We start from the raw sequence: 27129 nt of genomic DNA, 5'->3' as shown, positions 1-27129 counted from the left end.
TCAACAGACATTTCTCCAAAGAAGATATATGAATGGCTATAAGCCCATGAAAAAGATGCTCAATATCACTGATCATTAGGGAAATTAAAATCTAAACTACCATGAGATACCACCTCACACCCGTTAGGATGGCTACCATAAAAAAAAAAAAATAAGTATTGAGGAGGATATGGAGAAATTGGAACTCTTGCGCACTACTGGTGGAAATGTTAAATGATGCAGCTTCTGTAGAAAATACTATAACAGTTCATCAGAAAATTAAAACCGTAATTACCATATGACCCAGCAATTAATTCCACTCCGGAGTATATACCCAAAATAATTAAAAGCAGGATCTCAAAGAGGTATTTGTACACCCACGATCATAGCGTCATTCACAGTAGCTGAAATGTGGAAGCAACGAGGCGTCCATCAACAGATGAATAGACAAAGATGTGCGTACAACGGCATATTATTCAGTCTTAAAAAGAAAGGAAATTCTGACACATGCTATAAGATGGATGAACCTTGAGGACATTATGCTAAATGAAATAAGTCAGTCACAAAAAGATAAATAAGTATGATTCCAATTATATGAGACATGTAGAACAGTGAAAATCCTAAAGACAGAAAGTAGAATGATGGTTGCTGGGGCTGGGAGAGGGATGCAGAGTTTCAGTTTTACAAAATGGAAAGAGCTATGAAGATGGATGGTGGTGATGGTTGCACAATATTATAAATGTATTTAATACCACTGAACTGTACATTTAAAATGGTTAAGATGGTACATTTTATATTGTATGTATTTTACTGCAATAAAAATTGAAAAAAATTATAAAGTACCTTAGATACTGTAAAGGAGGAAATCTGGGATACTTTGGAAACTGTAAGAATATTCTATAAATTCTGACAGCATATTCCATGTTGTTACTACATACTATTAGAAATGCAGATTTAATGTTTTAAGTTTCTGTTCCCTAAACCAGTCACTCATATTTTGCATGCATCAGTTTTGCCATACCTGAGTCCCACCTGTAGTAGTATTTACGTGATAGCTTACAGAAGTGCTAAAAACAGTATCTACTGCCAGAATCTACCATGACTTCGCCCATGGAGCTGTCAATACAATGCAAGACACACAGTAGGTGCTGGGTAAACGATCACCAAGATTTCTGCAAACCTCCTGCCCCAGGCAAGTGATAGGAGGCCCAGTCCTTTGAGAGAGGTTGGTGCTGACTGTAAGCGGGGCCCCAGAGGAAGCTGGCTGGCCTACTAGGAAAGGGAACAGGGACTGCAGCCTGCAGGGGAGGGGATTCATAGGACAGGAGTAGGGAGGTAGAGAGGTTGGCATGGGTCGAGCTAGGCATTAGAAGGGCAAATAAATCAGAAATACACTTGTCTCCCATAAGGGCTTGTCTTCTGGAAGGGCACACTGGACCGACCCTGCCCATCTATAGGACCCACCCCTCTGGCCATTTGGCGGGCTCCTCACCAGCCCCCATGAGCCCTCCAGTGCCCAGTATCAGGGCCTGCCCTCCCATGGTCTTAGGATGGGTGTGCTTTAAGGGGTCACCTCAAATTATGGCCACTCACTGCTCCCTCCCGGCAATCAGTGGACCTGGGAGCCACACATGTTCAACCTGGCATTATATCCATAGTTTTTATGAGAACTATCCTCCTCATTAAAAAGCCATAGCAAACTGAGATTTGATGAAAAGTGAACTCATAAACAACCCACTTCCTCCCCCACATGCCCCTCCCAGGCTCACTCCTCCAGCTGTTCTACCTGTTTTCTTCCTATCATTTGCTTTTAACTTTGTTTAAAGTGCCTTTTGTTCAACATATTTTTCTGAAATTTTTATGTAGATAAATCAGTCTTTTCTTTTATGGCTGCTAAGTTGTAAACATTGCAGGAAGGACCTGCATAGTTCCAAGATTATAGCAATATACTCCTATATTTTCTTCTAATTTTATGATAGATAAGATAGATGATAGATGATAGATAGATGATTGATTGATAAATAGATGATAGATAGATAGATAGATAGATAGATAGATAGATAGATAGATAGATGATAGATAAATAGATGATTGATAGAGACAGGCAGAGAGATTAGATAGATGATAGATGATGATAGATAAGTAGATAGATAAGTAGATAGATAGATAGATAGATAGATAGATAGATAGATAGATAGATAGATATAGATGGATAGATATGCTCTTTAGTGCACACACAAAATTTTGAAGTATTAAAGCTCTTTAATGCTTCTGGAATTTATTTATTTGCATGGTGTGAGTAGGGATCTAGCTAACATTTTGCTAAATTATTACCCAATGACCATAATACGGTACCATTATTGAATAGTCCATCTTTCCTCTGTAGCTTAGAAACAGAGTCAATGCACAGCATCCGGTCTCTTTTCCACTTCTTTGAGTCCCCTGTCTCGCCCTGTACCAACGCCACACTCTGGATTACTCTAGTTTCAGAATATGTGCTATAATGGATGCCACCCCCCTGGCCCCCCGCCACACACCCCGTCCCCTTGCTTTATTTCTGTTTCTCCTACACTTGTCTTCCAAGAAAACTTTAGAATCGGCTTATTGTGCTGCATTTTTTACCAGCTGGACTTGCACTGGTTGTATGGATTCGTGTAAGGAGAATAAATTTCTTGGCCATGTCAGCCCTTCTCTTCCTGCAACATGGAATCTTCTCTCCGTGTCTTCAAGTTTTCCTTCGACACCTTTAGTAAAGTGTCATTGCTTTTTTTCATATGAATTCTGCACTTCCCTTGTCAGATTTAATACTGGATATTTTACCAGCTTTAGGGTGATTGTAAATAGAATCTTTACCCTCAGTGTCATTTTCTGTGGTTAGAGCTGCTGTGGAGAGAACTCCTGCTATTGGACACTCATGTGGCATTCACCCCTCCACGGTCCCCAACTGCTTGAGGGTTCGGTATTCTAGAAAGACACTCACATCGTCCACAAGCATTCTATAATGCTTAAGTGTGTTCCCACCTATCGCCTCATCTCCTCGTCACTACGGGGATGAAGCATCCCCACAGATGAGGTAGCTGAGGCACTGAGAGATGGAGGGAATACCTAAGGCCACACGATGGGCCATGGTGGAGCTGCAACACCAACCGAGGCCTTCCAGGCCCCACAGTGCATGCTCTTCCCACCACCCCCTCCCACAGTGTTTTCTGATTCCAATAGATTTGGGTGGACCAACTGTGGAACCATGACTGGAGGGCGGGATTCCTGGGTTCTGCCCCAGCTGCACCCTGGGGTGCGGACTGATTGCCCGCTCCCACCACAAAACCACTGAGACCATCACGCAGACCATGCAGAGAAGGCAGAGCCAGTAGGCATTCAGTCCACAGGGAGCCTTGCTCTTCATGATGAGTATCCACTACATATGGCTCATCTCCCTAGGAGGTTATCAGGTTCTCTTTACTCACCACAGATCCCCCTTCATCTGACCCATATGTGTACCTCCCACACCCCATAGCCTCTGTCCTCCAAGGTCAATAGGCCCAGGGTTAGACACTACAGTTCACAGTGCACTTGAATAGGGGACAGGCCCCCAGAGAAAACCAGTCGAACCCAAGGCCCACATCGGAAACCTATTCAGCCCTGCAGGGGCCTGCTCTAGCCCAGGGGGGCTCATTCCTGGGGCAGCATCCTGCAGGAGAGCAAAGGTTGCCCCTAAGTTTTGCTCCTCCACTCCCATTCCAGGTCCACAATACACAAGGCTGGCAGCCTGCCCACCATTTGGCCCACCCACTGGACTGGAGCAGAGAAATAGGCAGGCAGCCAGCCAGGGTGAGAATCAGCAATCCGTGGTGACCAAAACAGAGCCGGAGGTACGGAGTGCCAAACCACCCCCAAGGTCCCCCGGAGTGGCGCCTCTGATAAGCCTAGCTGGAGCCCAAGGATTTGAGCTAATCCACTAATCCCTGGACACCAAGTAAAGCCAGGGCAGGAGGGCGGGGCCTCAGTTTCTCTGAGATTCAGAGACCCCTGGACCAGTGAGGAGACAGAGCATTAGGCCCCACTCCTGCCCTGTGCTCCCTCACTATGTGATCTGTAGGGAGTTGCCCTCTTAGCCTCAGTTTCCTCATATGCACCCAAGAGATGCTACCTCACCTCTTCCCAGCCAGAGGTGGACTGGGGCCCCCAGGATTCTGGTGTGAAAGGCCCTTGTCACTGTGGTAATGAGTGTAAACCCCTCACATATAAAGTGAAGGAAGTATCACGTTCTTTATTTCCTCAGATTAAACCCGGCGCTGAGGCCCCATGCACGCAGCCCAGTGGGAAGTAGCACAGTGATCATTCGTCAAGTCACTGTCACCCTCCCAGGGCTTCCTAGGAAGCAGCCGCCAAGGTTGCGAGTCATAGTGCATCACTGTCACAGTAGGACATCTAGACACCCCATCAATCCCTCTTTTCGACAATGGGGTGCAAGGGCTTATGGGCCTGGAAGGCTGGCCCAGACTCCAGTGCCCGCAGAAGCTCCCTCTACCCCTCCCGGGTCTGTGGACACAGAAGCTGCTCCTGCCCTCAACAGCAGCAAAGAAACTCCTGCTCTGTTCACTTCCCAGGCACTGGCCTTGGAGCAGTTCCCTGGGGCTGGGTTCCAGGACGGGTCTGACCTGAGGAAGGAGAAGCTAGGCCAACTTCCTGCCCAGGGTCAGTGAGCTTCTGTTCCCCAACACAAGTCCACTGAGCCCCTCAGCTTTGGCAGTGGGTCTAGAGTGGGAAAGAGGAGGAGGGGGAAGCCTGGTCCACCTCCAGGGCTCAGAATGGCATTGCTCCCCAGTGACCCCTCCCTTCTTACCTGCCTGCTTGTCTGCCATCAATACCACCAACCAGCCATGTGGCCAAGTGAGGGAACCACTTCCTAAAGTCCCAGGATGGCCCTTTCCAATGAGCACAGATATGCCAGGTGGCCCAGAAGGCTCTGAGGCCGTGGGCTTTGCAAGAGAGATGAGCAATAAAAATGACAAATAACTAGCATCCTTCACAGAGGGCTCACCCTGCCGGGCCTAGGGCTGGGTGTTTGCTGCAGATCCTATCTATTCTCCCTACAGCCCTGTGAGGGAGGCGCAATGGGGGAAGTGAGGAGGAAGTTGCCTGCGAGCAGCTCATACAACTTGTGAGCTGCAGAGCTGGAATTCAAGGTGGCTGGCTAGCTCTGGAGTCGCTGCTGGTGGCCTGTCTCGGAAAGGAAGGGCTGGTAGGAATAGGGGTTTGTGGCTGTGGGTCCACAGGGAGTGTGAGGCAGAAAGCCTTAGGATCCCTGCAAGCTGGTCTAGCTGGGTCTTTCTTGCAGGCTCTGTGAGAAGCTATGGGAACAACCCCACTCCATGTTGCTGGGCAGAGCTGAGCCAGAGCAGGAAGCCGAAGTGGATGCCACCCAAGGAAGGACTTTCTAACAGTTCAACTCTGCAGGAGATGTGCAAGCCTGTCCCAGGAGATGTGCAAGCCTGGGTGGAGCGGGGTTACTTGAGAGCTCAAAATTCTGTGGATTCGCTAACCTGGTTTTAGATGTGGCTCCTTCCTGTCGGCCCTGGGCTGTCTATTGAGTGTCACCCACTGGGGCAATGACATTTATTTGAATCACCAGCAGGGGTTGCCTCCCTTTCTAGATGAGGTATGAAGAGATTTAGGCACCAGCCCATGGTCACGTAGCCAACACAGGGCAGAACTAGGAGGCACCCAGGACTACTGTGGGAGAGGGGAACCAGGCGCAAATCCTGCTCTGGGCTTCCATACTGGGTGACCCTGGGCAAGCCACTTCTCCTCTCTGAGCCTCTAGTCTCTTCTGTAAAATGGGGAACAGACTGCCTACCTGTCTAGGAGTTCAATGCGGATCTCAGTGCGCAGGGCCTCAGGTCCAAAACCAGGGAGTTAAGCGAGTGCCTCCCCTCCGCACACTTCTGCTCTGCACATGGGCGCATCCCGCCACCTCCACCTCCTGAACGTGCCTCCCCGGCCGTCGCCCTCTACACGGTGCCCCGCCATCACCCATAGCAGCCTCCTCCAGTCTGACCATGTCACTCCCCAGCTCCACACCCAGAAATGGCTCCCAACTCACTAGGAGTAAACTACAGATTCTTTTTTATAATGGGCAAGGTCGACCTCCTCTCCTCTGCTGCTCTCCGGCTCACTCAGCACCAGCCACCTTGCTGCTCCTTGAACACTGGCCTCACATTCATGGCAGGCCATTGTCTCAACCATGCTCCCACCTGGAACTCTCTTCGCCCAAATATTCACCCAGCTGGGTCCTCTGTCCTGCAAGTCTCTGTTCAGATGTCACCTCCTCAGACAGTTCTTATCTGATTACACCCTTTCTATTGTGTGTGAGCAACTCCCTGTCACCTCCCACCCTATTTTCTTTCCCACACTGTTTACTAGCTTTTACATCACACGTTACTTGATCATTTTTACTGTTCTTCCTTGTTTACCGCATGTGAGGTACCCGAGGGCAGGCACCATGTTTGTTGGTCTTATTTCCACTGTGTCTACAGAGCTTAGAACAGAGCCTGTCATACACTAGGTGCTCCATAAACACAAGCTGGATGAGTAGACAGCACACAGGAGGGTTGCTGACACCAGGACTGCCTGGCGGTGCAGACGACACAGGCTCAGACTCTCGGAATCGGGGAACAAACAAAGACGATTATTTGCAACAGGGCACTGATGTAGTGTGAGGCCCATTAAGGGTGGGCAGGGCTGGCTTAACCTGCCCCCCCCCCGCCCCCGCAAGTCCCGAGTGGTCACAACTTGGGCATCCTCACCAAGTCTGGGGTCAGGGTCACGGGAGCAGCATTCTCTGCAGATCATGGTTGCTCAGATGGGAAGGAGGGGGACAAGGGTTGGAAAGTGGGAAGCCTGGGGCCCAGGCAATCCCTCTCTGGCCTCGGTTACCCTGTCTATACAATAGAGAGGCTGTTTCCTGTCCTTTGGCCTCATCTGATTGACGAGAGGTAGGAAAAACCTTCAGAGAGGCAGAATGCTGCCATTTCTCATCCAGGAGAACTGAGGCACCATGGGCCAGGGATCTAAGAGAGAGAGCCCTGAGCTCTTGCATGCAGGCAGGCTGAGAGTTGGCAGGTGCCCATGTCACGGGCATTTCCTTGGACATTCTTCACAGTGGCGCCACCCGCTTGATACCCAGGATATTGGACTAAAGGATCCTGGCAGCAGGCAGCCTGCAAGGATCAGGCTTTCGCGCAGGCTGGGTGCAGCTGCCTTTCCCAGCTCCTGACAGCTTCTTCCCTACAAGTCCCTGCTTATTTAACCACCATCTCTCTTGCTCCAACAATCCTCCCAGAACCATCATCACCGCATGTCCGAAGGTCTCCCTGTCAACATTTCCTGTCCTCACACCTGTCAAGAAAAGCTGGGTATTACCCAAGCCAGTGCCTTCTCTCGCCAGGGGGTGGAGAGCAGAACAAGGAAGGAGCCATGAGGAACCCCAAGCTCCAGAGTACGACCAACTCTGCCTGTTGAGAAAGAAACACCAACCCCATGAGAATCTCAGTCCACGAGGGGGCGCTCCCTCCCCAGCAGGAATGCCCTAACTGCCTGGTCTCTATTCTAGGATATATCATCCATGCAATGCCAGCTTTCCAAGGGGAAAAAATTCACTGAATGCGCCCATCAATTGTGAGACACATCCCAGTTTCTTAAACCTTTTTTTAAAAATGTAATACAACTTTAAAATTATATCTGAGAACTGAGGAAATCTGATAGTTAAAAAGCTCTAGGGGGGTCTACGGCCATGCTACCCTGAACAAGCCCGATCCTGTCTGATCTCGGAAGCTAAGCAGGGTCTGGCCTGGTTAGTACTTGGATGGGAAACCTCCTAGGAAGGCCAAGTACTGTAGGCGTAAAAAATTAAAAAATAAGAGATTGTAAGCTGACAAGGTCCTTGCAATCTGTGAAGTCAACCAAGGGTTGCCTCGCCTGAAAAAAAAAAAAAGCTCTAGGCGGGAAGGTTTTTAAGGAAAAGAAGCCCAGAGTAACCCAGAGCTCCTCTCCTGCACACCTCAGAGGCTCCCACAGCCAGCTCCTGACCATCAGTATTTGCTACCCACCTGGTCCTAGCCACACGACCCCCCATCCCCCGCCTATCCCAATCCCTGAATCTCCCAGGACCACTCCTGCCTCCACAGTCCATCCCCACTAAGACAGCCAAAGGAAGCTTTTCAAGACACCAGAGAGACTATGCTGCACTTTTTATTGAAATGCCCTAGGGATTCCCAAGAGAAAAAAGCCCTGTGTGACTGGCACCTCTGGGCCTCCCCCACAGCTCCTCCCTCCCTCTGTCACTCCTGTGAGCCACAACGGCCTCTTTGCTGCTTTCTAAAAATGCCAGTTCATTCCGACCTTGGGGCTTCTTCACTGGATGTTCCCTCTGCTGGAACACCCCATCCTTAACCCCCCTAAAAAAGACCTGGGGGCATTCATCTGGAAACAGCCTTCACAAAGCCCAGGTACCACTCTTCACCACAAAAGCACCTGTGACTACAGGCTGGGCTGCCTCCAGCAATGAACTCATGAGGGATGTATGCATGTTCTGGGGGGCAGGTGACCTATTGTTCTGGATCTGCCCCTTGCTCCCAAAGCACAGTCGCTGGTGGTGCTGTCCCCTCCGGGAGCTCAGCCACACAGAACACCCATCAGCCATCACATCTTCTTGGGCCCCTTAGCTGCCTGGAAGGGCCCCACTTGACATTCAGGCCCTCAGAGCAAGGCAACCCCCAGCCTGCTTCCCAGGTTCCCCTCATTGCTCCGCCCCTTAACCTTTGCCCCTACGGTGTTTCTTGACTAACACCATCCCTTATTCCCCACCACTTGCCAATCCAAGACCTCCCCTCTCTTCCACACGCTACTCAGGACCCAACCAGCATGGAATCCAGGACAAAGCCCAGATGCCCAGAGCCAGTCAGGTCCACTGCCCCTTCCCAGCATCTCTGCCAAAGGCTTGGGGGTCACAGACAGAGTCTGCAGTTCCCCTGGGGAGGGACACTCCAGAATCCAGCTAAGGCCAGTGAATAGGGACACACAGCCCAGAGAGGAAAATCAAGGTGAGATCAACCTCAGAAGATCTCCCAGTGGAGGTAAACTTTGAATAGTCACGAGTATTTATTGGACAAATAGTTATCCAGCACCTGCAGTGTGCTAAGCACCGTGCCAGGCATGGCAACCATGAACAAGACAGACCTTGTTCTGCCCTGGGGGAAGAGGGCACAGGGATAAGGAAACATGCAAGGAAATGCTGTGATGAGATTAAAGCAGGGCAGGGCTTAGAGACAGCAGGTGTGTCGGGCATTGGGGGGATGTTTGAACAGGGCATAAAGGAGGGGCCCTTTGATCTGGGGGAAGAGTGGACAGCCAACACAAAGATCCTGACCGGCTCTGGGCTTAAAGGCTTTCTCCTCCGGAAAGCCATCTCAGATCACTTCTCCTGGTCCCCACTATGTCTACACATTGTCCCATGAGCTTCACCTGCCTCCCCCTAGATGCCCAATGCTCATGCTCAATAAGATAAACTGATGAGAAGATGCATCCACACAACAGAATGATGTGTCCCCAATGGGAAAGGGCTGGGTCTTCCTGATTCTGGTGTCCCTAGTGCCCAGGACAGCGCTTGACATATAGCAGGTGCTCAGTAAGTGGTGCCAGAAACATGGAAGGTCAATGATGCCTTCTCTCTGAGGACAAGACTGTCCCCACAATCCCCTCGGTGCCCTCGTGCTCTTGGTGGAGGGGCACACACCCTTAGTCTGCCAGTGGGGTCATGACCCCCTCAAGCCCAGCCTGGCCCAGGAAAATTGCTCCCCTGGAGACAAATGGTTGCTCTTTTCTGATTGTTAGCAGTACATGGGCAAGGGGCAAACAGGTGTGTGCCTTCCTGCTCCTCTCAAGAGCAGCATGGCAATGGCCCCAGATCCTGCAGAGGTCACCTGGGGAGGAGCTAAAGGCAGCCATCATGGGCGAGGTCTACAAGTAATTGCAGCGACTGGCCATTTGCATATCATATGAGGATGCTGCCTGTGAAGCTTTAATGCCAAGGGTATAGGTTGTGTGGGTGTGAGTGTATTAGGGAATCAATGAGTGTAAGTGTGAGTGTACGTGAATGTGAGGGTATGAGTGTGTGTGTATATGGGTATGTACACAGTGCACATAAAGACAGAAAAAAAAATCTAAGAGAAAATGCACCAAAATATTCTCTGGGATATAGAATCCAGATGGTTTTTATTGGCTTTTATGCTTTTCTATATTTTCCTGATTTTCTGTACTCAGCCTGTGCTGCTTTTAGAATCAGAAAATAGTTAAAATACGTCATTTATTAAGGCCATGGATGCAAAAAAGCAGAGAAAAGGCAGAGAGGAGACAGGGGTGGCTCCGTGGACACCTAGGCCTGGGGAGAAGGGGGAGGGCGCTGTGGGGGCACCACAGGCAGGGCCTCCCTGCTTTCTCACACCCAACTCCTGTGTGACATTGGCTACCACTTCCCCACCAGGGTTCTCAGCTCCTTCTGACCCTGATGCTCAGGAGTTATCTGCCCGGTGTCCCAGATGGGAGGGTCAGGAGGGCCTGGGTGTGGGCAGTAGGAGAGACAGAAGTCACTCACATATTAGCTAAGCTCAGCCCTACCTTTTATCCTGGCGCCTGAGATTCTGCATTTTGGGCACCTGCCTGCCACCTGGAAGGACCGCCTGTGAGCTCAGTGGCCAGAGAAAAATCTCCATGGCTAGCTGCAGCTGGGGTAGGAGGTGGGATTCAGACTCTACGATTAAGTGCCTACCACGTGCCAAAACTGAGACATGGGGGCAAATGCAGTAAAAAGTTGTTGTAACAAGGCTGGGTCCATTGAGAGAAGGCTCACTGAGTCCCAGAGTCAGGCAGAGGCTCTCCCAGAGGTTAGCATGTCCTGGCCATGTCAAGATCTCGGGGCCTAAAGGGCACCCTGAATCTCCCTCTGGGTCAGCGCTGTGCAGAGAAGCCTTTAAGAAAATCTTCCGAGGTCTGGTAAGTGCCATGTCTCCTCGCCCCACTTCCCTCCAGCTCTGGGTTTCAGAGGGAGTGTGGCCCTGCCAACACCTGGCCTTCTGGCCTTTAGACCTGTGAGGCAATACATCTCTATTATTTAAAGCCACTGGTTTGTGGTACGTTGTTACGGGAGCCTTAGAACATGGATGATATTGGGGTATAGCACGCAAATGTATTTTGGCTTCAATAATCCCGTCTCCTGGGTGCCCCCTGACTCCTTACTCCAAGAACCAAGCCTTAGAGAGCTCAGGTCATAGATTCTTGACTGCAGAGAGAATACGGTAGCCCTGGGGAGGAGGTACGGTGACATAGGAGACTCTCTGCAAGAGGGTAAAGGAAAGCCTGTGCTTTCAGGCTGTGAAATGTGAAAGGGAGAAGCAATGGAGAGAGAAGTGAGAAGCCACACTTTTATCTCTCAGGGCTGAGCTTTGGGCTGGGTGGGAGGGGCCGTGGGAACACAGGAATTAGAGAGACGCTCAAGAAACCAGGCCTGCGGCCCGCCTCCCACCACTTCAGCAAGCCCCCACCTAGCATGGCACTGTGGGCACCATGGTGCAGCAGCAGTGGCTGCTCTGCCTCTCCGTAGGCCACAGATCACGTGTCCAGAGTCTCCACGTGCCCCAGAATGGAAGGTGGAGTTACCAAGAGGGCTGGGGGCCTAGCGGAGGCCTGGACGGGTGCCTCTGGGTCAGAGAAGGACAATGAGCCCAGATGATGAAGAACTCCAAAGCCAGATACTGGCAGAGGCAGGCTGGGGTGCCACCCACCACACTTCCGAGGCTCCCTTATACGAGGGCCAGAACAGGTTGTAAACACAGGGTTCCATGCTGGTGAAGGACAGACACACAGCAGGGGCAGGAGAAAAACAGCCCCTACCCCCTCCAGATGGCTGCCGGTCTCCTCTTGCTGGGAGGCTGAACCAAGTTTCACAACATCCCAGTGGCATGACCCAACCGCATCGCCACGGGGCCTGAGAAGCCCCTGCTCTGGGCTCCGGCCTGTCTCGAGCCAGATAGCTTCGCCAGCTGTCCTGCAGGAGGGACTGTCCTTTCTGCACCCATCCAGGGCTTTGCCAGGGGGACATGACCTGATCAGAAATACAACCGGGTTCCTAAGGGGGCGAGGGACACAGCTGAACCTCATGGCCTGTGGACTCCAATATCTGTGAATGTTTATTCTCCAGAACTCTGGTAAAGATCAAGTTCATCAAACAGACAGAGTGTGGACAGCCAGGGGAAAGTCAATATTCTCTGGGCCTGGCAGGGATATGTCAAGAACAGACAGGACCCCATGGGTCTGGTCACCCTGCTGGAGGACAGAAGGATCTAGGGCCATTGCCATGGAGAGCACCCGAGCTGGGAGCTCTTCTTCACAGAGAACAGAAGGGCATCCTTCAGAGGGCTGAAGACCTGCTCCAGGGAGGAGGCGAAGGCATGGGCATTGCTGACCCCTGAAGGATGTACCTGGACGTCTGAACAGGACTGAGGGGGCAGACTGGGCTGTGGAGGCTGATCAGGGCCGCTGGAAGGAAAGGGAGGACTGGAGCCTTGGGGAGGTGGACACGCTGGTCAGGAACCTGGAGCCCGAGGCTGACGTGGAAAACAAGGAGGAGGGGGAGATGGTGGAAGTGGGCATACTGGCCATGGTGTCCAGCATGGTCTCCCTGTCAAGATCCACGTCCTTCCGGCTATCATGGGTCACCAGGTTGGTAAGCCAGCCCTTCTGGTCTAGGACCTTGTGCACCTTGAAATCAGGCTGGTAGGCAGGCGCCAGTTCATTGAATTGCAGGCTTTGGTAGATTTGAGGTGAGATCTGTGGGAAACAGAGCAGAGGAGTGTGAGGGCAGGAAGGAGGCCACCAGGACCAAGAGCAGGCTCACAAGAAGGATAGGCTCTGGGGTCTTCCCATGCCAAAGAAGTCTTTTGAGTACTATGGTTGTCACTAATGAACACCGCCTGTGGGCCTGCAGGCCACTGTGCCTTAGGCCCATCACCCAGCCTTTCTCTTGGTGCTGGCGACAACCCCGTGAGGCTGGCCCTGGACTGTCCTCATCTTAGAATGAGGTCTCAGGCTAGACCCCGAGTGGGGCTCAGATGGTCCCAAACATGCTCTCACATCTCCCATTAGCATTAGCCAAGCTGTGCTTTGAGCCGATCTTCAGAGGAGGGTACGGAGGCCAACTGGTCCCTTTTCACATCGACTTCTCCCCAGCCTGGGACAGAGGAGTTACCTCACTTATTCTGAGTCCTTACCACAGAGGCAAGGAGCTAGGTAATGCCCCTGTGGCAGATGAGGAGGGAAAGACTGGGAGAGGCTGAGATCTGCCCGAGGCAGGATGGGGCTCAAAGTGGGTCTTTCTCAAGCCCTTGCTCCTTTCACCCCCCAAGGAGAGCTCCTCCCATTCCCTCCGCCTCTGACTGTGTGCCTGGCACCATGACACCTGTGTCTGCTCAGGAGCAACCCCACTGTACAGAAACACAAGCAGTAAACACACCTCCAAACGAATAGCCACAGACTCTGAGAAATGCTCTGACGGCTGTCAGTGGGTGCCAGGCCCACAGAGAACCTCCTCCCCTAGATCCAATGAGGTTTGTCCTCAAGGACAAGACCTGTGTCCATGGCTTCAGCCAGAGCCTTGGCGGACAAACCGACCAGACCAGCTTCATTCTGGAACTGTGGCTCGGAATCCTATTAAAGGACAAATGTTCCCTTCACCCCCACTGGAGGACCCCGTGGACAAGAGGGTGCCACTGATGGAGCCTCCAGCTCCAGCCGCACCTGGAACTTCATCCAGCCATACTGCACGTTGGTGGGCCAGAGGAGTCCAGGACTCCGTGACCGCTCCTTGGGCTTGTATGCTGATCCAAGAATTTTGCTCACCTGCAGGAGTCAGAGGCAAGAGTGAAGGCTCGGGGCTGAGAGCTGGGGGCCCCTCAACTGCCTGTGTCCATCACCCAGCTTCACCTGCTTTCCGTTGGACTCCCATTTGCACCAGCTGTTCTCAATTTCTTCTGGGGCGCGCTCTCCAGCCCATGGGGACATCAGGCTTATCTTTTGCAGCTTGGCCCAAGCTTCAGCCTCCGTGTTCTCCTTCCCTTTCAGGAGAGCCATGAGTGCCACCTGCTCCCGCCTCTGGTACACCAAGGCCTCAGCAAAATCCCGCTCCTCCCTGATGTGAGGGGTTTTGCTTCATAAGATGCCCTCCACACCACAAGGTAGCCCTCCCAGGAACCTCAAGAGGGCTTCTCCCCACTGGGCCTGATCCTCACCAACCTTCACATCCCTCCACTGAGGCCAAACTGCCCAGGGCCCATCATCGTCATCGGTAAAGCCAAGGTTAAACTAGCCCCCGACAAGTCCTGTGACCCTTCCCATGAACCTGTGTTCTCCTCCCTGAAGGCCTGACACCCCATCCTGACCTTACCCAGAACTCTCCTTTCTGGAATACTTAAACATTCTCTCCCTCCAGGGAAACTCTGTCTCTGCCTTGTTTGAGATCCCTTGTTCGTTATAAAGATGTATGCCTTGACAGGAGCATAGGAGCCATAAGGACTCTGTGGGTGCTGGGCAAACTCCTACTGACATGTCAAAACTCAACTCTATAATCTCTTCTCCTATGAAGCCTTCCTTGCTTGATCTATCCGATCAGGTGATTGTCTTCTGCCATCCCTGTTCTTAATAGTCCCATCACTTATCACCTAGAACAGTAGCCAGGAGTTTTCTATTTATCTCCCCAAGTAGCCAGGAGTTTGCTGTTCATCTCACCAAGTAAGCAGGGCTGGTGTCTGGAGTGTTTTGAATCTCTAGAACCTAGCACAGGGCCCGGCAATCAGCAAGACCTCAATAAATAACTTTTTGAATGACCCAAAATTATCTGAGACTTGGTCAGGAATAAGAGTAAAACATGGGTGCAGGAGGAACTTGTAGAAGAAAAAATAAGTAGCAAGCAGTCTGCCTTCCTCATGGCTCAGAGAAAGGATATAGTGTCTGTTCAGGACCAGAGCCCTGGGCATTCTGGCCACATAGAAATGGTCCCTGCAGGGAAGCCAGCCCTGGCAAATCTGAACCTGGCTCTGGGACAGGGTCCTATCTAAGGACTTGGGTTTTTATATTTTCCTCTGGTTTGTACTGCTCAGTCTTTCAGCTGAACTGGGCTAGAACAGAGCCTTAGGCTCTTAGACCACAACTGCCGACTGTAGAGTCATGTTGCCTGCAAGTCACAAGCCTTTGGCCTTCCAGGGCCCCCTGAATGTGCCCAGCATCACCCAAGCCAGGTGAGGCTGCTTAAGACCTGGGGAGGCATCCCCCTCCTCAGGCCAGAGGAGACCAAGTGAGCTATGATGACTCACTGCAGCTCTTTATAGGCCCTCTGGGAACCGTCTGTGGAGTCATCCTCTTTCTTTAAGCCTTTTTTGAATTCATGATCACCAAGCATCTCGGCATCCTGCAGCTTCTTCCAAACACTCAGGCCAAATGTCCCTGTGATTTAACCAGACCCAGCTCAGTAACAAGGACTGGCCTAGCCTCCTCCTCTGAACCCTCTGCCCCTTACCTTCCACCCTCAAAAGTCAGCCAGCAACCCCATACCTTTGGCCCACACTTCATGATGTCCACCATACGGCAGGCATTATGCTGGCTACTCAACAAATATCTGGAGGAATCAGACATTAACTTTAGGATATACTTGGGGTTCAAGCCTAAAGCATCCTGCCCCACATGTAGGCTGAGATGGAGAGAGTACTATGGCAATGACTGAGTAATCCTCAGTTGGGCTTCAAGAATCTCACGTATAAAATGGCAATGGCACAAAATGATCAGGCGTCCATCAGACATGAGGTTAGGGATGGGGCCGGGGAAGAATGAGCCTGGAGTAAAAAGTAGGTAGTGAGAATAGAGAAATATGAGTCCCACTTCTGGGAGGAGTACAGTAAGTAGTATGCCATTTGCCTGCTGCAGAATTTTTTAAAATTAAGAAAAATAAAACAGACATGTTACAAAATCATATCTTTAAAAATCATTAGAGAGCTGAAGAATCAAAGACAACCAAATTAACTAAAATTACAGAAAGGGAGATGCCTTCTTCTCTGGGAGCATTTTCAAGTCTGGACACAGGCTGAGTGAGAATGAGGGTCAGCTTAGACAGAAAAAAAACTACTGGAAAGAAGAGAAACCAACACAGCTTCTGACAGCCATTCTGGTTGGCATGATGGATTAAGTCTAGTAGAGTTGCAAATGCAGAGATAACTCTTTTTCCCACCAGACATTTGCTGAGTAGTAGGGGAGCTGAGGGTCTAAGGGTTGGGCTAGAAAGGCAGAATGAGATTATTGGAAGACAGAGTCCCACTAGAGGAAGAAGCCTATAACAGACACAACAGGCTTCACCCTTGAGACAACTGAAGACAGAAGTAAACTGAGTCTACCTAAAGCTGCAGTCCAGTCCTAGCTCAGTTCTTGATTACATTGAGATGAGCAGCCATATACACAGAAAAGAGCGAATGTGCTAGAGGAAAAGCATATCAACTTTAGTCTCTATGGTTCTTTTATACAAAGTCCAGATAAATATTATGTTAACATTTTTTTGTTTTTGTTTTTGGATTTTATATTTGCTTTTTTTTTTAAGTTTTTTTATGCATCTGTCATGTGAAAAGACAGGAAAATATATCCAATAATCCAAATATATCCAAAAGAAAAAATAGGCATTAGAATCAGACTCACAGATAATTCAGACATTGGAGTTAGCAGATAAACACTTTAAAATAACTATTGTAAATAATGTTAAATAAAATAAAGGAAAATGTTTTTTAAATGGAAGAAAAAGGGAGAATTTCAAAAAGTGAATTGGAATCTACAGGAAAGGACCACATGGGTATTCCAGAACTAAAAAATACAATATCGGAAATGAAGAATTAATTGGATGGATTTAACATTAGGCTGCATACAGAAGAAGACAGGATTAATAAACTGGAAAGCAGGTCAGTAGAAAATATCCTAACTGGAATGCAGAGATTAAAGAAAAAATGGAAAGAACAGAATAGAGTATGAGAGTTATGGGGTGGAGTCAAATGTTCTAGAGTACATGTAATTGGAACCCCACAATGAGAGGAGGAAGAGAACAGGCAAAAGCAATGTCGAAGAGATGATATCTGAGAATTTTTTAAACTGATGAAAGGTAGCAACCCACAGATTGAAAAAAAAAATCAGTGAACTCCAAGCAGATGAATACAAATAAAACCACACTTCGGCATATCATAATTGAAAGCCAAAATCAGTCAGAAGGAAAATTAGCTTCAAAGTATCAACTCACAAATGGACTTTTCAAGAGAAAATATAGAAGCCAGAAGACAATGGAATAGTCTTTTTTTAAGTACTGAAAGAAACTAAACTGCCAGCTGAGAAGTCTATGTCCAGTAAAATAGTCTTAACCTTTCAAGGCCAAATAGAAATGTTTTCAGAAAAATAAAAGCTTAAAGAATGCAATCGCTAGCAAATCAGCTCTATAAGAAATAATAAACGAAGTTCTTTGGATTAAAGAAAAATGATTGCAGACAGAACCCTAGCATTTCAGGAAAGAATGAAGAGCATCAGAAATGGGAAACGTGTGAGTAAATATAAAATCAATTATTTACACTAATATTAATAACTATGCCTCGGAAGTCATAACACACGTAGAAGTAAAATATCTGCTAGCAGTAGCATGAACAGCGGGAAGGGAAATGTAAGATAGGAAGTAGTATCAGGTCAAGAGTGAATATTATAATCTATAGGGTAACCACTAAAAGAATAATATAAAACATACAATTAAAAACTAACAGAGAAATAAAACAGGATAATTGTTTAAATACTTGATTAATCCAAAAGAAGACAGAAAAAGAAGAAGAAAGGAACAAAGAACAGATGGGATAAACAGAAAACAAATATCATGTAATAGACTTAAATCATATAAGTAATGTCATTAATATTTAAATGGACTAAACATCCAATTAAAAGGCAAAGATTGTCAGACAGGATGAAAAATAAGGCTCAATATAAATAATCAAGAATATTTAAGAATATAGACTATAAAATGAGGAATTTCATTTTAGAACAGAAACAAATTTAAACTAATTAAAAAAAAAATGTAAACCCATAAGAGAGGTGAAAATTCAAGGAAACCTAAGCAAACTTAATTTAGAGAGTAATAAGCCTTTGACAGGAGAAAAAGAGACCAGTGGCTGCTTTCAGTCTTGACAGAGTAGGAGGAGGAGGATGAATCCTCCACAGGATTGATGAGATGAGGAGAAATTAGATGAATTTTTAATGAACTTTTAACAACCTCATATGATATGACAGATTACAATTCAGAACATTCGAACCACAGAGCAAATCTGCAGCTTCTACCAGCACACTGAAAGGCTATTCAGCAGTAATTACTGAGACTCAATATATATTTAGCAGTTCCATGACTCTCATGTTCTATTCTGTTCTATATATATATATATATATATATATATATACACACATTTGTTCACCAAAAAAAATCTGTGTAAGAATGTTCATAGCAGCATTATATTTAATAGGCAAAAGTGTCCAGAAACAACCCCAGTACCTACCAACAGTAGTACAGATGAATAAATTATGGTACATCAACAATGAAATATATTCAGCAATGAGAACAAAGAAATTACTACATTCAACAAATGACTGAATTGCACAAACACAATAACATTAAGAGAAAGTAGCCAGATAACAAAGGAGAACCCATCAAATGGTTCCATTTAGACAAAGTTCAAAACCAGACAAACCTAATCTCTGGATTTAGAAATCAGGATAGTGGTTACTTTTAGAGAGGGGTAAGTAGAGATGGTTGGGTGGGAGGATGAGGAGAGCCCTGAGGGCTGGTAGTGTTGTTTCTTGATATAATGGTAACTATATGGGTATATCTTTACTTCATGAAAATTCACCAAATTGAACCCTTTTGGCCTGTGCATTTTTCTTTATATATGTTATAATGCAAGAATTAGGTTTATTTTTAAAAAGAGAAAGGTATATACCTTATCAGATATATGATTTGCAAAAATATACAAAGGCAAATAATAACATTGGGTGAGTGGGTGGATCAGTGGACAGATAGTTGATAGATAAATGGACAGACTGCCAAATGGACAATTGGATAGACTCACATCCTGCAATACTATATGAACAAAGACAGCTGCTGTGGCCTGAAACCCCCATCCCATAAGACATAGGTTTATGCCAGCTTATATTCCAACACAGAGCCAAGCATGGCTGAGCTTCAGCAGAGCCCCATACCAATGGCATCACCGGAGAGTTTCCAAGCCTTAACGTCCCGGTCCTGACCAGCACTGATCACCAGCTGAAAGCTGTCCACATACAGGATGTCGACCACACTATCCAAATGGCCCTTCCAGGTAATCAGAAGTGTTGGAGGAGCCAGGGAAATGGTCTGTCCAGCCACAACCTACAGGGGAGAGTACAGGAGAATTACTTAAAGCAAAACCATTATGCAGGCTCATCAGAGGGCACCCAGGACTGGTGGAAGAAGAACCCTCTGGAAGGACCTTAGGCCAGGGTCCAGGGTTCTAGTTCTGGACACATTCTCTCATTAACTTTCTGGTGACCTTAGGTAAGTTCCAGCACTTCTCTGGCCCTCACTGGCCCTTTTGGTAAAATCATAGAAAGCATTTGCATATTACTATATTTTTTGAAGTCTTTATGTGGACATAAGATTTCATTTTTCTTGGGTATATATTTAGGAGTGGGATTGTTGGATCATATGGTAACTCTATGCTTAACTCTGAGAAATTGCCAAACTGTTTTCCTAAGTGGCTGCACCATTTTACATTCTCACCAACAGTGTATGAGAGTTGTAATTTGCCCACATCTTAATCAACACCTGGTATTAACTGTAGCCATCTTAATGAGATCTCATTATAGTTTTGATATGCATTTCCCTGATGGCTAATGATGTTCAGCATCTTTTCATATACTTACGAAAAATATACATCATCTTTGAAGAAATATCTATTTGGATCCTTTGTACATTTTTAATTGACCTATTTGTCTTTTTTATCATTGAGTTATGAGTTCTTCATATATTCTGGATATTAGTCTCTTATCAGATATATGATTTTCAAATATTATCTCCCATTCTATAGGATGCCTTTTCACTTTCTTGATGGTGTACTTTGCAAGACAAAAAATTTTAATTTTGATGAAGTTTAATTTATCTATTTTTTTCTTTTGTTGCTTGTTTTTGGTTGCATACCTAAGAAACACTGCCTAATCCAAAGTCATGAAGATTTCTCCCTATGCTTTTAAGAACTTTATAATTTTAGCTCTTACATTTGGCCTATGATCCTTTAAAGTTATTTTTTGTTTATGTCCTAAAGTACATTTTTATGTGTTGTGAGTTTATTCTTTTGACGTGGATATTTAGTTTTCCCAGCATAATTTGGTTAAAAAGGCTGCCTCTGATTGTCTTGGCAACCTTGTTGAAAATCAACTGGCCAGAAATGTGAGGTTTCATTTTTCCACTCTTAATTCTATTCCATTGACCTATATGTCTATCCTAATGCTAGTACTACACTACCTTTACTGTAGCTTTGTAGTTAGTTTTAAAATTGAAAAATATGAGTCTTCCAATAATATATTTTTTTTACTATTCTAAGTCCCTTGCATTTCCATATGAATTTTAAGATCAGCTTGTCAATTTCTGCCAGAAAGAAAAAAAAAAAGGCAGTTGGGATTTTGATATAGATTTCATTGAATCAATTTGGAAAATACTGCTATATTAACAAGGTTAAAACTTTCAATCCAGGCATGTGGGATATATTTTCATTTACTTAAATTTTCTTTAATTTCTTTCAACAACGTTTTGTAGTTTTCAGAGTACAGGTATTATACTACTTTTGTAAATTTATTTCTAAATGTTTTATTCTTTTTGATGCTAAATAAAATTGTTTTCTTAATTTTATTTTCAGATTGTTCATTGCTAATGTATAGAAATATACTGATTTTTATATATTGATCCTGTCCATGCAATTTTGTTGAACTCATTTGTTAGTTCAAATAGTTTTTCAGTGGATTCTTTAGAATTTTCTATGTACAAGATCAGGTTATCTGAAAATAGAGATAGTTTTCCTTTATCCTTTCTAGTCTGGATGCCTTTTATCTCATTTTCTTCCCTAATTGTCCTTTATTATAATGTTAGTAGAAGTGGCAAGTGCAGGCATCCTCATCTTGTTACTGATCTTAGAAGGGAAGAATTTAATCTTTCACCATTAAGTATAATATTAGCTGTGAGTTTTTCGTAGATATCCTTTATCAAGTTGAGAAAATGTCATTCTATTCCTCGTTAATTGAGTGTTTTTATCAGAAAGGGGTGCTGGATTTTATCAAATGCTTTTTCTGCCTCTATTGAGATGATCATGTGTCTTTTCTTTATTCAATTAATATAGTATATTGCATTAGTTGATTTTTAACATTAAACCAAGCTTTCATTCCTAGGATAAGTCACACTTGATCATAGTATACAATCTTTTTCATGTTTTGCTGGATTTAATTTGCTAGTATTTTGTTGAGAATATTTACATGTATATTCATAAGGGATATTGGTCTGTAGTTTCATTTTTTTTGTGATGTCTTTGTCTGGTTTTGGTATCAGAAAACTCTTTTGGAAGATTTTTTTAAAGAATTGGTGTTAATTCTTCTTTAAATATTTGGTAGAATTCACAAGTAAAGCCATCTGTATCTTGGCTTTGTTAGAAATGTTATAACTAATTCATTGCTACATTCAGATTTTCTATTTCATCAGATTTTCTATTTCTTCTTGAGCTGTTTTGATAGTTGATATCTTTCTAAGAATTTGTCTATTTTCTATTATTTTTTGATAGTGAAAAATTAAAAACTGTCCTAATGTCCAACAATAGGTAACAAGTTAAATAAAAGATTGTACCTCTATAAAGTGAAATATTATTTAATCATTAGATAGTCTGATTTTTTAAGAATATTTGATGATGTAGGAAATTCTAGTTACACAGACCATAATCCCTATTTGTTTAAAATATATCATTATAAAACTAAAAGCAGATAGTCAGGGGCACAGATTCTGGAACCAGAAAGACTTAGGTTTACTCCCAGATCCAACACTGGCAGTCGTGTGAACTCAGACACATCCCCGTAGGGGATGTATGTGAGCTCTTCAGTTTCATCTTCCTCATCTGAAAAAAAAACCCATCTCCTTCACAGTCATTACAGAGACTCAGTGAAAGGATACATAAAAGCACTTACACAATCCCTGAAACGTAGTAAGCAGTAAATAAATGATCCTTGTTATTATGATTGTATTAGCATTATAAATTCTTCATATACTGAATCCATGGGTGACCAATTTCCAACATATGCTAATGCAGTGAAATTCTCTTCTTACTAAAACTAGACTAGACATAATATATTTGTGCAGAAATTCAATAAGGCACCTAAGATTGCAAGGTGGCTATCAAAATTGCAAATGAACAGAACTCTTTGACCTAGCAATCCCACTTCCAGAAATTTATCCTACAGACATTTTTTCACACATGTAAGATGACATATTAATCATCCACTTTTCTTTAAGAACTAAAGATTGAAAATGACTTCAATTTTCCTTCAAAGGGACTTATATCAATAATATATCCTATGGCTTACTACACAACTACAAAAAAAATAACGTACTGATATGCAAAGATCTCTAAGATATATTATGGAGTAAGAAAAGCATGGTGAGTACCACTGTGTATGAACCTGCTACTTTCATGTAAAAATAAGGGGGAAATGACTTTGTACCTGTGTTTGCGTAACTAAATACTGGAAAAATAACCAAAAATCAATAGAAGTGGTTCTTTCAGGAAACAAGAACTGTTTGGGGGGAGAACAAGAGTAGGACGAAGACTCCTCACTGTAAGGTTTTTTACATCGCCTGATTTTTAAAATTTTCGCTGATGTGTAATATACATATAGAAAAGTGTACACATCATAGATGTACTACCGAATAAATTCTTTATAAACGGAACATGACTGTACGTTCAGATTCAGATAATGACAGAGCATTGTCAGCCTCTCAGAAGTCCCTCTTATGACTCCTTTCAGCCACTCCACTCCCCCCACGAAGATAATCATTTCTAATAGAATAGGTTTGTTTTGTCTGCTTCCCCTAATTTACATAAATGAAACATACAATATATACTCTCTTATATCTGACTTCTTTCACTTAAATTGTTTGAAAAACTACCCATTTTGTAGCATTTAGTTGTAAACCATTCATTTCCAATGCCAGGTATTATTTTGTTCAGTATATATACCATGCTTTATTCTTCTGATTTATAGTGATGGGCAATTGAGTTGTTTCAAATGTGAAATTATTACAAGTAGTAAACCTATCAACATTCTTATTCCTATTTCTCAGAGCATAGATTTTTCTTAGGTATAAACCTAGGACTGGAATTGCTAGGTTACAGAGCAGGCACGTCCAGCTCTGGTAGCCAATGCCAAACAGTTCCCCAGTATGATTATACCAGTTTACATTCCTATCAGCAGTGGAAATCCCAGTTGATCTGCATCCTTGCCAACACTGATATTGCCTGCCTTTTAGTTTTAGTCCTTCTAGTGGGTGTGTAGTGGTACCAAATTGTGGCTCTAATTTGCATTTTCCTGAAGAACTAATGAAAAGGTTCTCAATTTCATTAGTCATCAGGAAAATATTAAGTGATTTTTGAACTATGTGAATGTATTACCTAAAGAAAATATACAAATATTTTTATTAATTTTAAAAAGAATGCATGACTCCAGGGCCCTCACCGCAAAGATCAAAGCCTGTGGAAGGTATGTGTGTGTGTATGTGTGTATACATGTGCATGTGTATGCATGTGGGTGTATCTGGTGTGTGTATGCTTGTGTTTTACTGGTTAATGACTTCTGACTAACTTTTCCACTCCAACCAGACAATCTTGAACAGGAAACATGATAGACTCAGAGTCTCAGTATGAAAACCAGGGTCCCAGCTCATTAGTGGAGCTCAAAGGGACTTTTTAAGCAACCATCCAGTACTCTTCCTACCTCCTTCTTTTCCAAGGGGATGTAGTGTGAGGTGTTGATCTGGATTGGTTCAGGAATTAAGAACTGGAACTTGTTTGTTCCACTGGGTTGAGAAAACCGCCCTTCAGTAGATATGCAGTAATTCTTGATGTCCCAGACCTAGACACAAAGTGTGGGTTAGTGGCCCAGCACTACTTCACTTCAACACCAACTCACTCCATGGACCCCTCCCAGATCATCCTTCTTCATTTTAGGCGGGCAATTCTTATACACACCTCTGATATACCCAGATGCTCAGGGCCAGAAGGGGCCCAAGGAATCTTCTAGGTCAGACCCCTTAGCCAGCAGGCAGAGAGGGTGAGACTGGCCCAAAGACAAGATACTCTTGCCTCATATCTCACCACAAGGCACGAAATCAGTTCTTGAGACAACTGATCACAAAGTACATGCATGGCCGGGGGACGAGGGAGTTGTAGGGAGACGATGATGGTGCACAAGATTCACTGGGAAAGAGGCCTTTTAAACTGAACCATCACTCATTTCACTGGGCACCCAGAGCAGCAGAGGACTTCTAAGGTAACCCACTCTACTGTCCACTGTTCCACAAATGAAACCATACCCAGAGGGAGTAGGGACTAGACTAGGGCTACATGTGGCAAAGAGGTGACCATAGCTTGGCTGACACCAGCCCCTCAATCTCAACACCAGTTCTTCCTCACCTTGATGTATCCTTTACAATCCCCAGTGATAAGGATCTGGTCATTTTCATCAGTGGCCATGGCACCCACAACCACATCCTCGTTGTCTTTGATGTCTGTGGAGAACTTCCCCAGCAGGCCTCCATTCCCATGGATGGACCAGGCATAGATGTAGCCGTCAGCGCAGCTGCTCAGCAGGGCAGCCGTGTATGGCAGGCGAGGCCTGCTCTTCAGGAAGATTATCTGTGCAGGAGAGGTGGGCCCTCTCAGCTGGTTGCTGTCACACAATGCTAAGGGGTCCACCCAGGTAAGTCACCACTCTGACTTTGTCTCCCAATTTCCTAGATGCCCAGTGAGAATGGTGATGGGATACCACCTTTCCTACCTGATGACCAGAAACATTTTGCTAGACTATGAGCTTTTTACAGGCAAGATTTGTCTTTTTGTTGTTGTTGTTCACAACTTTATTCTCAGCAACTACAATGGTGCCTGACACATGGCATGCAATCAATGAATGGTTGTTGAATGGAGACATACAAGTTTGATTTGTCCTGAGGCTCAAACAAAATTTTCTAAGACCTATAACTCAACTCACAGTGATTTGGAGGACGAAATCTTTCCCCTTCATATATATCTACAGCGAAATGTCCCTATTTTCCAACCATTCGCCAAGAAATCATTTTAACCAAATTCTTCTTCAAGTCCTATTTGGACCCTGCCCTTTGCTAATCCCCCACTCTGCTCAGTCTTACCTTACCTGTCACTCCTGTGGCTCATGTGGGGATTACAGTGGGGAGTTACTCTGCATGGTGAGCCTGTGAAGAGAGCTACTCACCTGGCACCCACCACGTGTGAGGCAGAGAAAGCACAGTCGCAGGGCATAGAACAAATCAGGCTAAAGCAGGGGAAACTGAAGGCTTTCCCACTCATGCTAAGTCAGAAATTACAGTGTGGTATCTTACGTATACCCAAAATATGTCGCTGCCACCACCAAAAAAAAAAAAAGAATCTCAATTATCCTTGTTGTCATAGAGGCCCTAAACAAAATGCTCAACTTGCTTCCCATTGGCCCAAGTGCCAGCATCACAAAACCAGTTGTCCCTAAATTAAAGACAAGAGACCAGAATTTCCCTACTTTTGCAAGTGTATTGGCACACTGCATAAAATGTGGACAGCACAGACAGATGAAAAAAACATAAATCGCCCACAGAATCCCAATACCCAGAAATGATCACCATTAAGATTTTACACATTTCCTTCCAGTGTTTTTCTAATTGCATTGTCTATAAAGCCTTTTATCACATCTTTTAAAACTCCAAAATAAACACGCAAGAATAGACAACTATTCGATAGAGAAGGTCCAGTAGAGGAACAAAAGAGAAGGTCCAGAAATTGATTATAGAAGACTATAATATATAATAATGACGGAATTTCGAGCCAGTGGAGAAAAGATAAACTATTCAATAAATGATATTGAACAACTGGCTGCCAGTTTTAAAAAATTAGATTCGTATATCACACCATATACAAAGTTACTTAGATGAAGCAAAACCTGACTATATACAAAATTATAAATATCTAAAAGAAAATATAACAAAACATTCTGTGATCATGGGATAACAAACGTCTTTATTGTCACAAAGAAATATAACAAAAATGACCACATAAAAATTAAAGCCTCACTGTGATACCACAAGGGCAGATGAGGTGAAAACATTTACAATACACAACAGGAAAAGGATTCATTTCCACAGCATATAAAGAGCTCCAAGAAATCAATACAGTGATAGAACTTAAAAAGGATATGAATAGACATTTATTTCATTGAAGAAATGCAAATGTCTAACAAATATACAAAAGCTCACTATCACAAGTAACCAAAGAAAAATGCCCCAAATGCTATTCTCTATCTACTGGAATGGCAGAAATTAAGAAGAAACTAATGTACACCTCCTCTGTGAAGCCATCCCTGACCATCCCATTAAAACAGCAGCACCCTCTCCACCTTCCATGCTGTACTTCCTACCCTGTTGCCAGTTTTCTTGTTCCCCACCGTAGGTGCTCGCCTTGTGACCACCATTTATTTTACTAGCTAGTTAATTGTGTGCCTCACTTAACGAGAATGTCAGCTCCATGAGGGCACAGGGTTTTGTCTCTTTTATTCACTGCTGAATAAAAGTTTCAGTGCCTGAAACGAGGTAAATGCTCAATGGATAACTGTCTGTGCCCTGACAATGAAATCACCAACCCAAAAAGTGGGGCTTTGAGTTATCTACTTCAGTCAGAGTCACAGATTGAAAGGGATGGGGTC

At 45.1% G+C, this 27129-nt stretch overlaps 1 protein-coding gene and 1 pseudogene across 1 annotated transcript in view; one reads left to right on the top strand and one right to left on the bottom strand.

Annotated features, from left to right (window-relative positions):
* Positions 1-7761: 7761 nt before the first annotated feature.
* On the top strand, positions 7762-7880 carry LOC120604082 (uncharacterized; annotated as a pseudogene).
* Positions 7881-12259: 4379 nt separating this feature from the next.
* The window catches only part of EFCAB8 (EF-hand calcium binding domain 8), a 49983-nt gene continuing 35113 nt past the window's right edge, over positions 12260-27129 (bottom strand). Inside the window, exons 19-25 of the mRNA XM_039863712.1 lie at positions 24840-25061; positions 24142-24279; positions 19339-19507; positions 15399-15528; positions 14014-14218; positions 13828-13929; positions 12260-12861 (exon numbers count right to left, since the gene is read on the bottom strand). Of these exons, the coding sequence (XP_039719646.1) occupies positions 12562-12861; positions 13828-13929; positions 14014-14218; positions 15399-15528; positions 19339-19507; positions 24142-24279; positions 24840-25061 (1266 nt within the window). The 3' untranslated portion in view covers positions 12260-12561. The remainder of the gene's footprint in view (positions 12862-13827; positions 13930-14013; positions 14219-15398; positions 15529-19338; positions 19508-24141; positions 24280-24839; positions 25062-27129) is intronic.

The sequence above is a fragment of the Pteropus medius genome, unplaced genomic scaffold (genome assembly GCF_902729225.1).
Source record: "Pteropus medius unplaced genomic scaffold, Ma_sr-lr_union100, whole genome shotgun sequence".
NCBI lineage: Eukaryota > Metazoa > Chordata > Mammalia > Chiroptera > Pteropodidae > Pteropus > Pteropus medius.
Note: the sequence above shows the minus strand (reverse complement) of the source record. Positions and strands in the feature narration are given on the sequence as shown.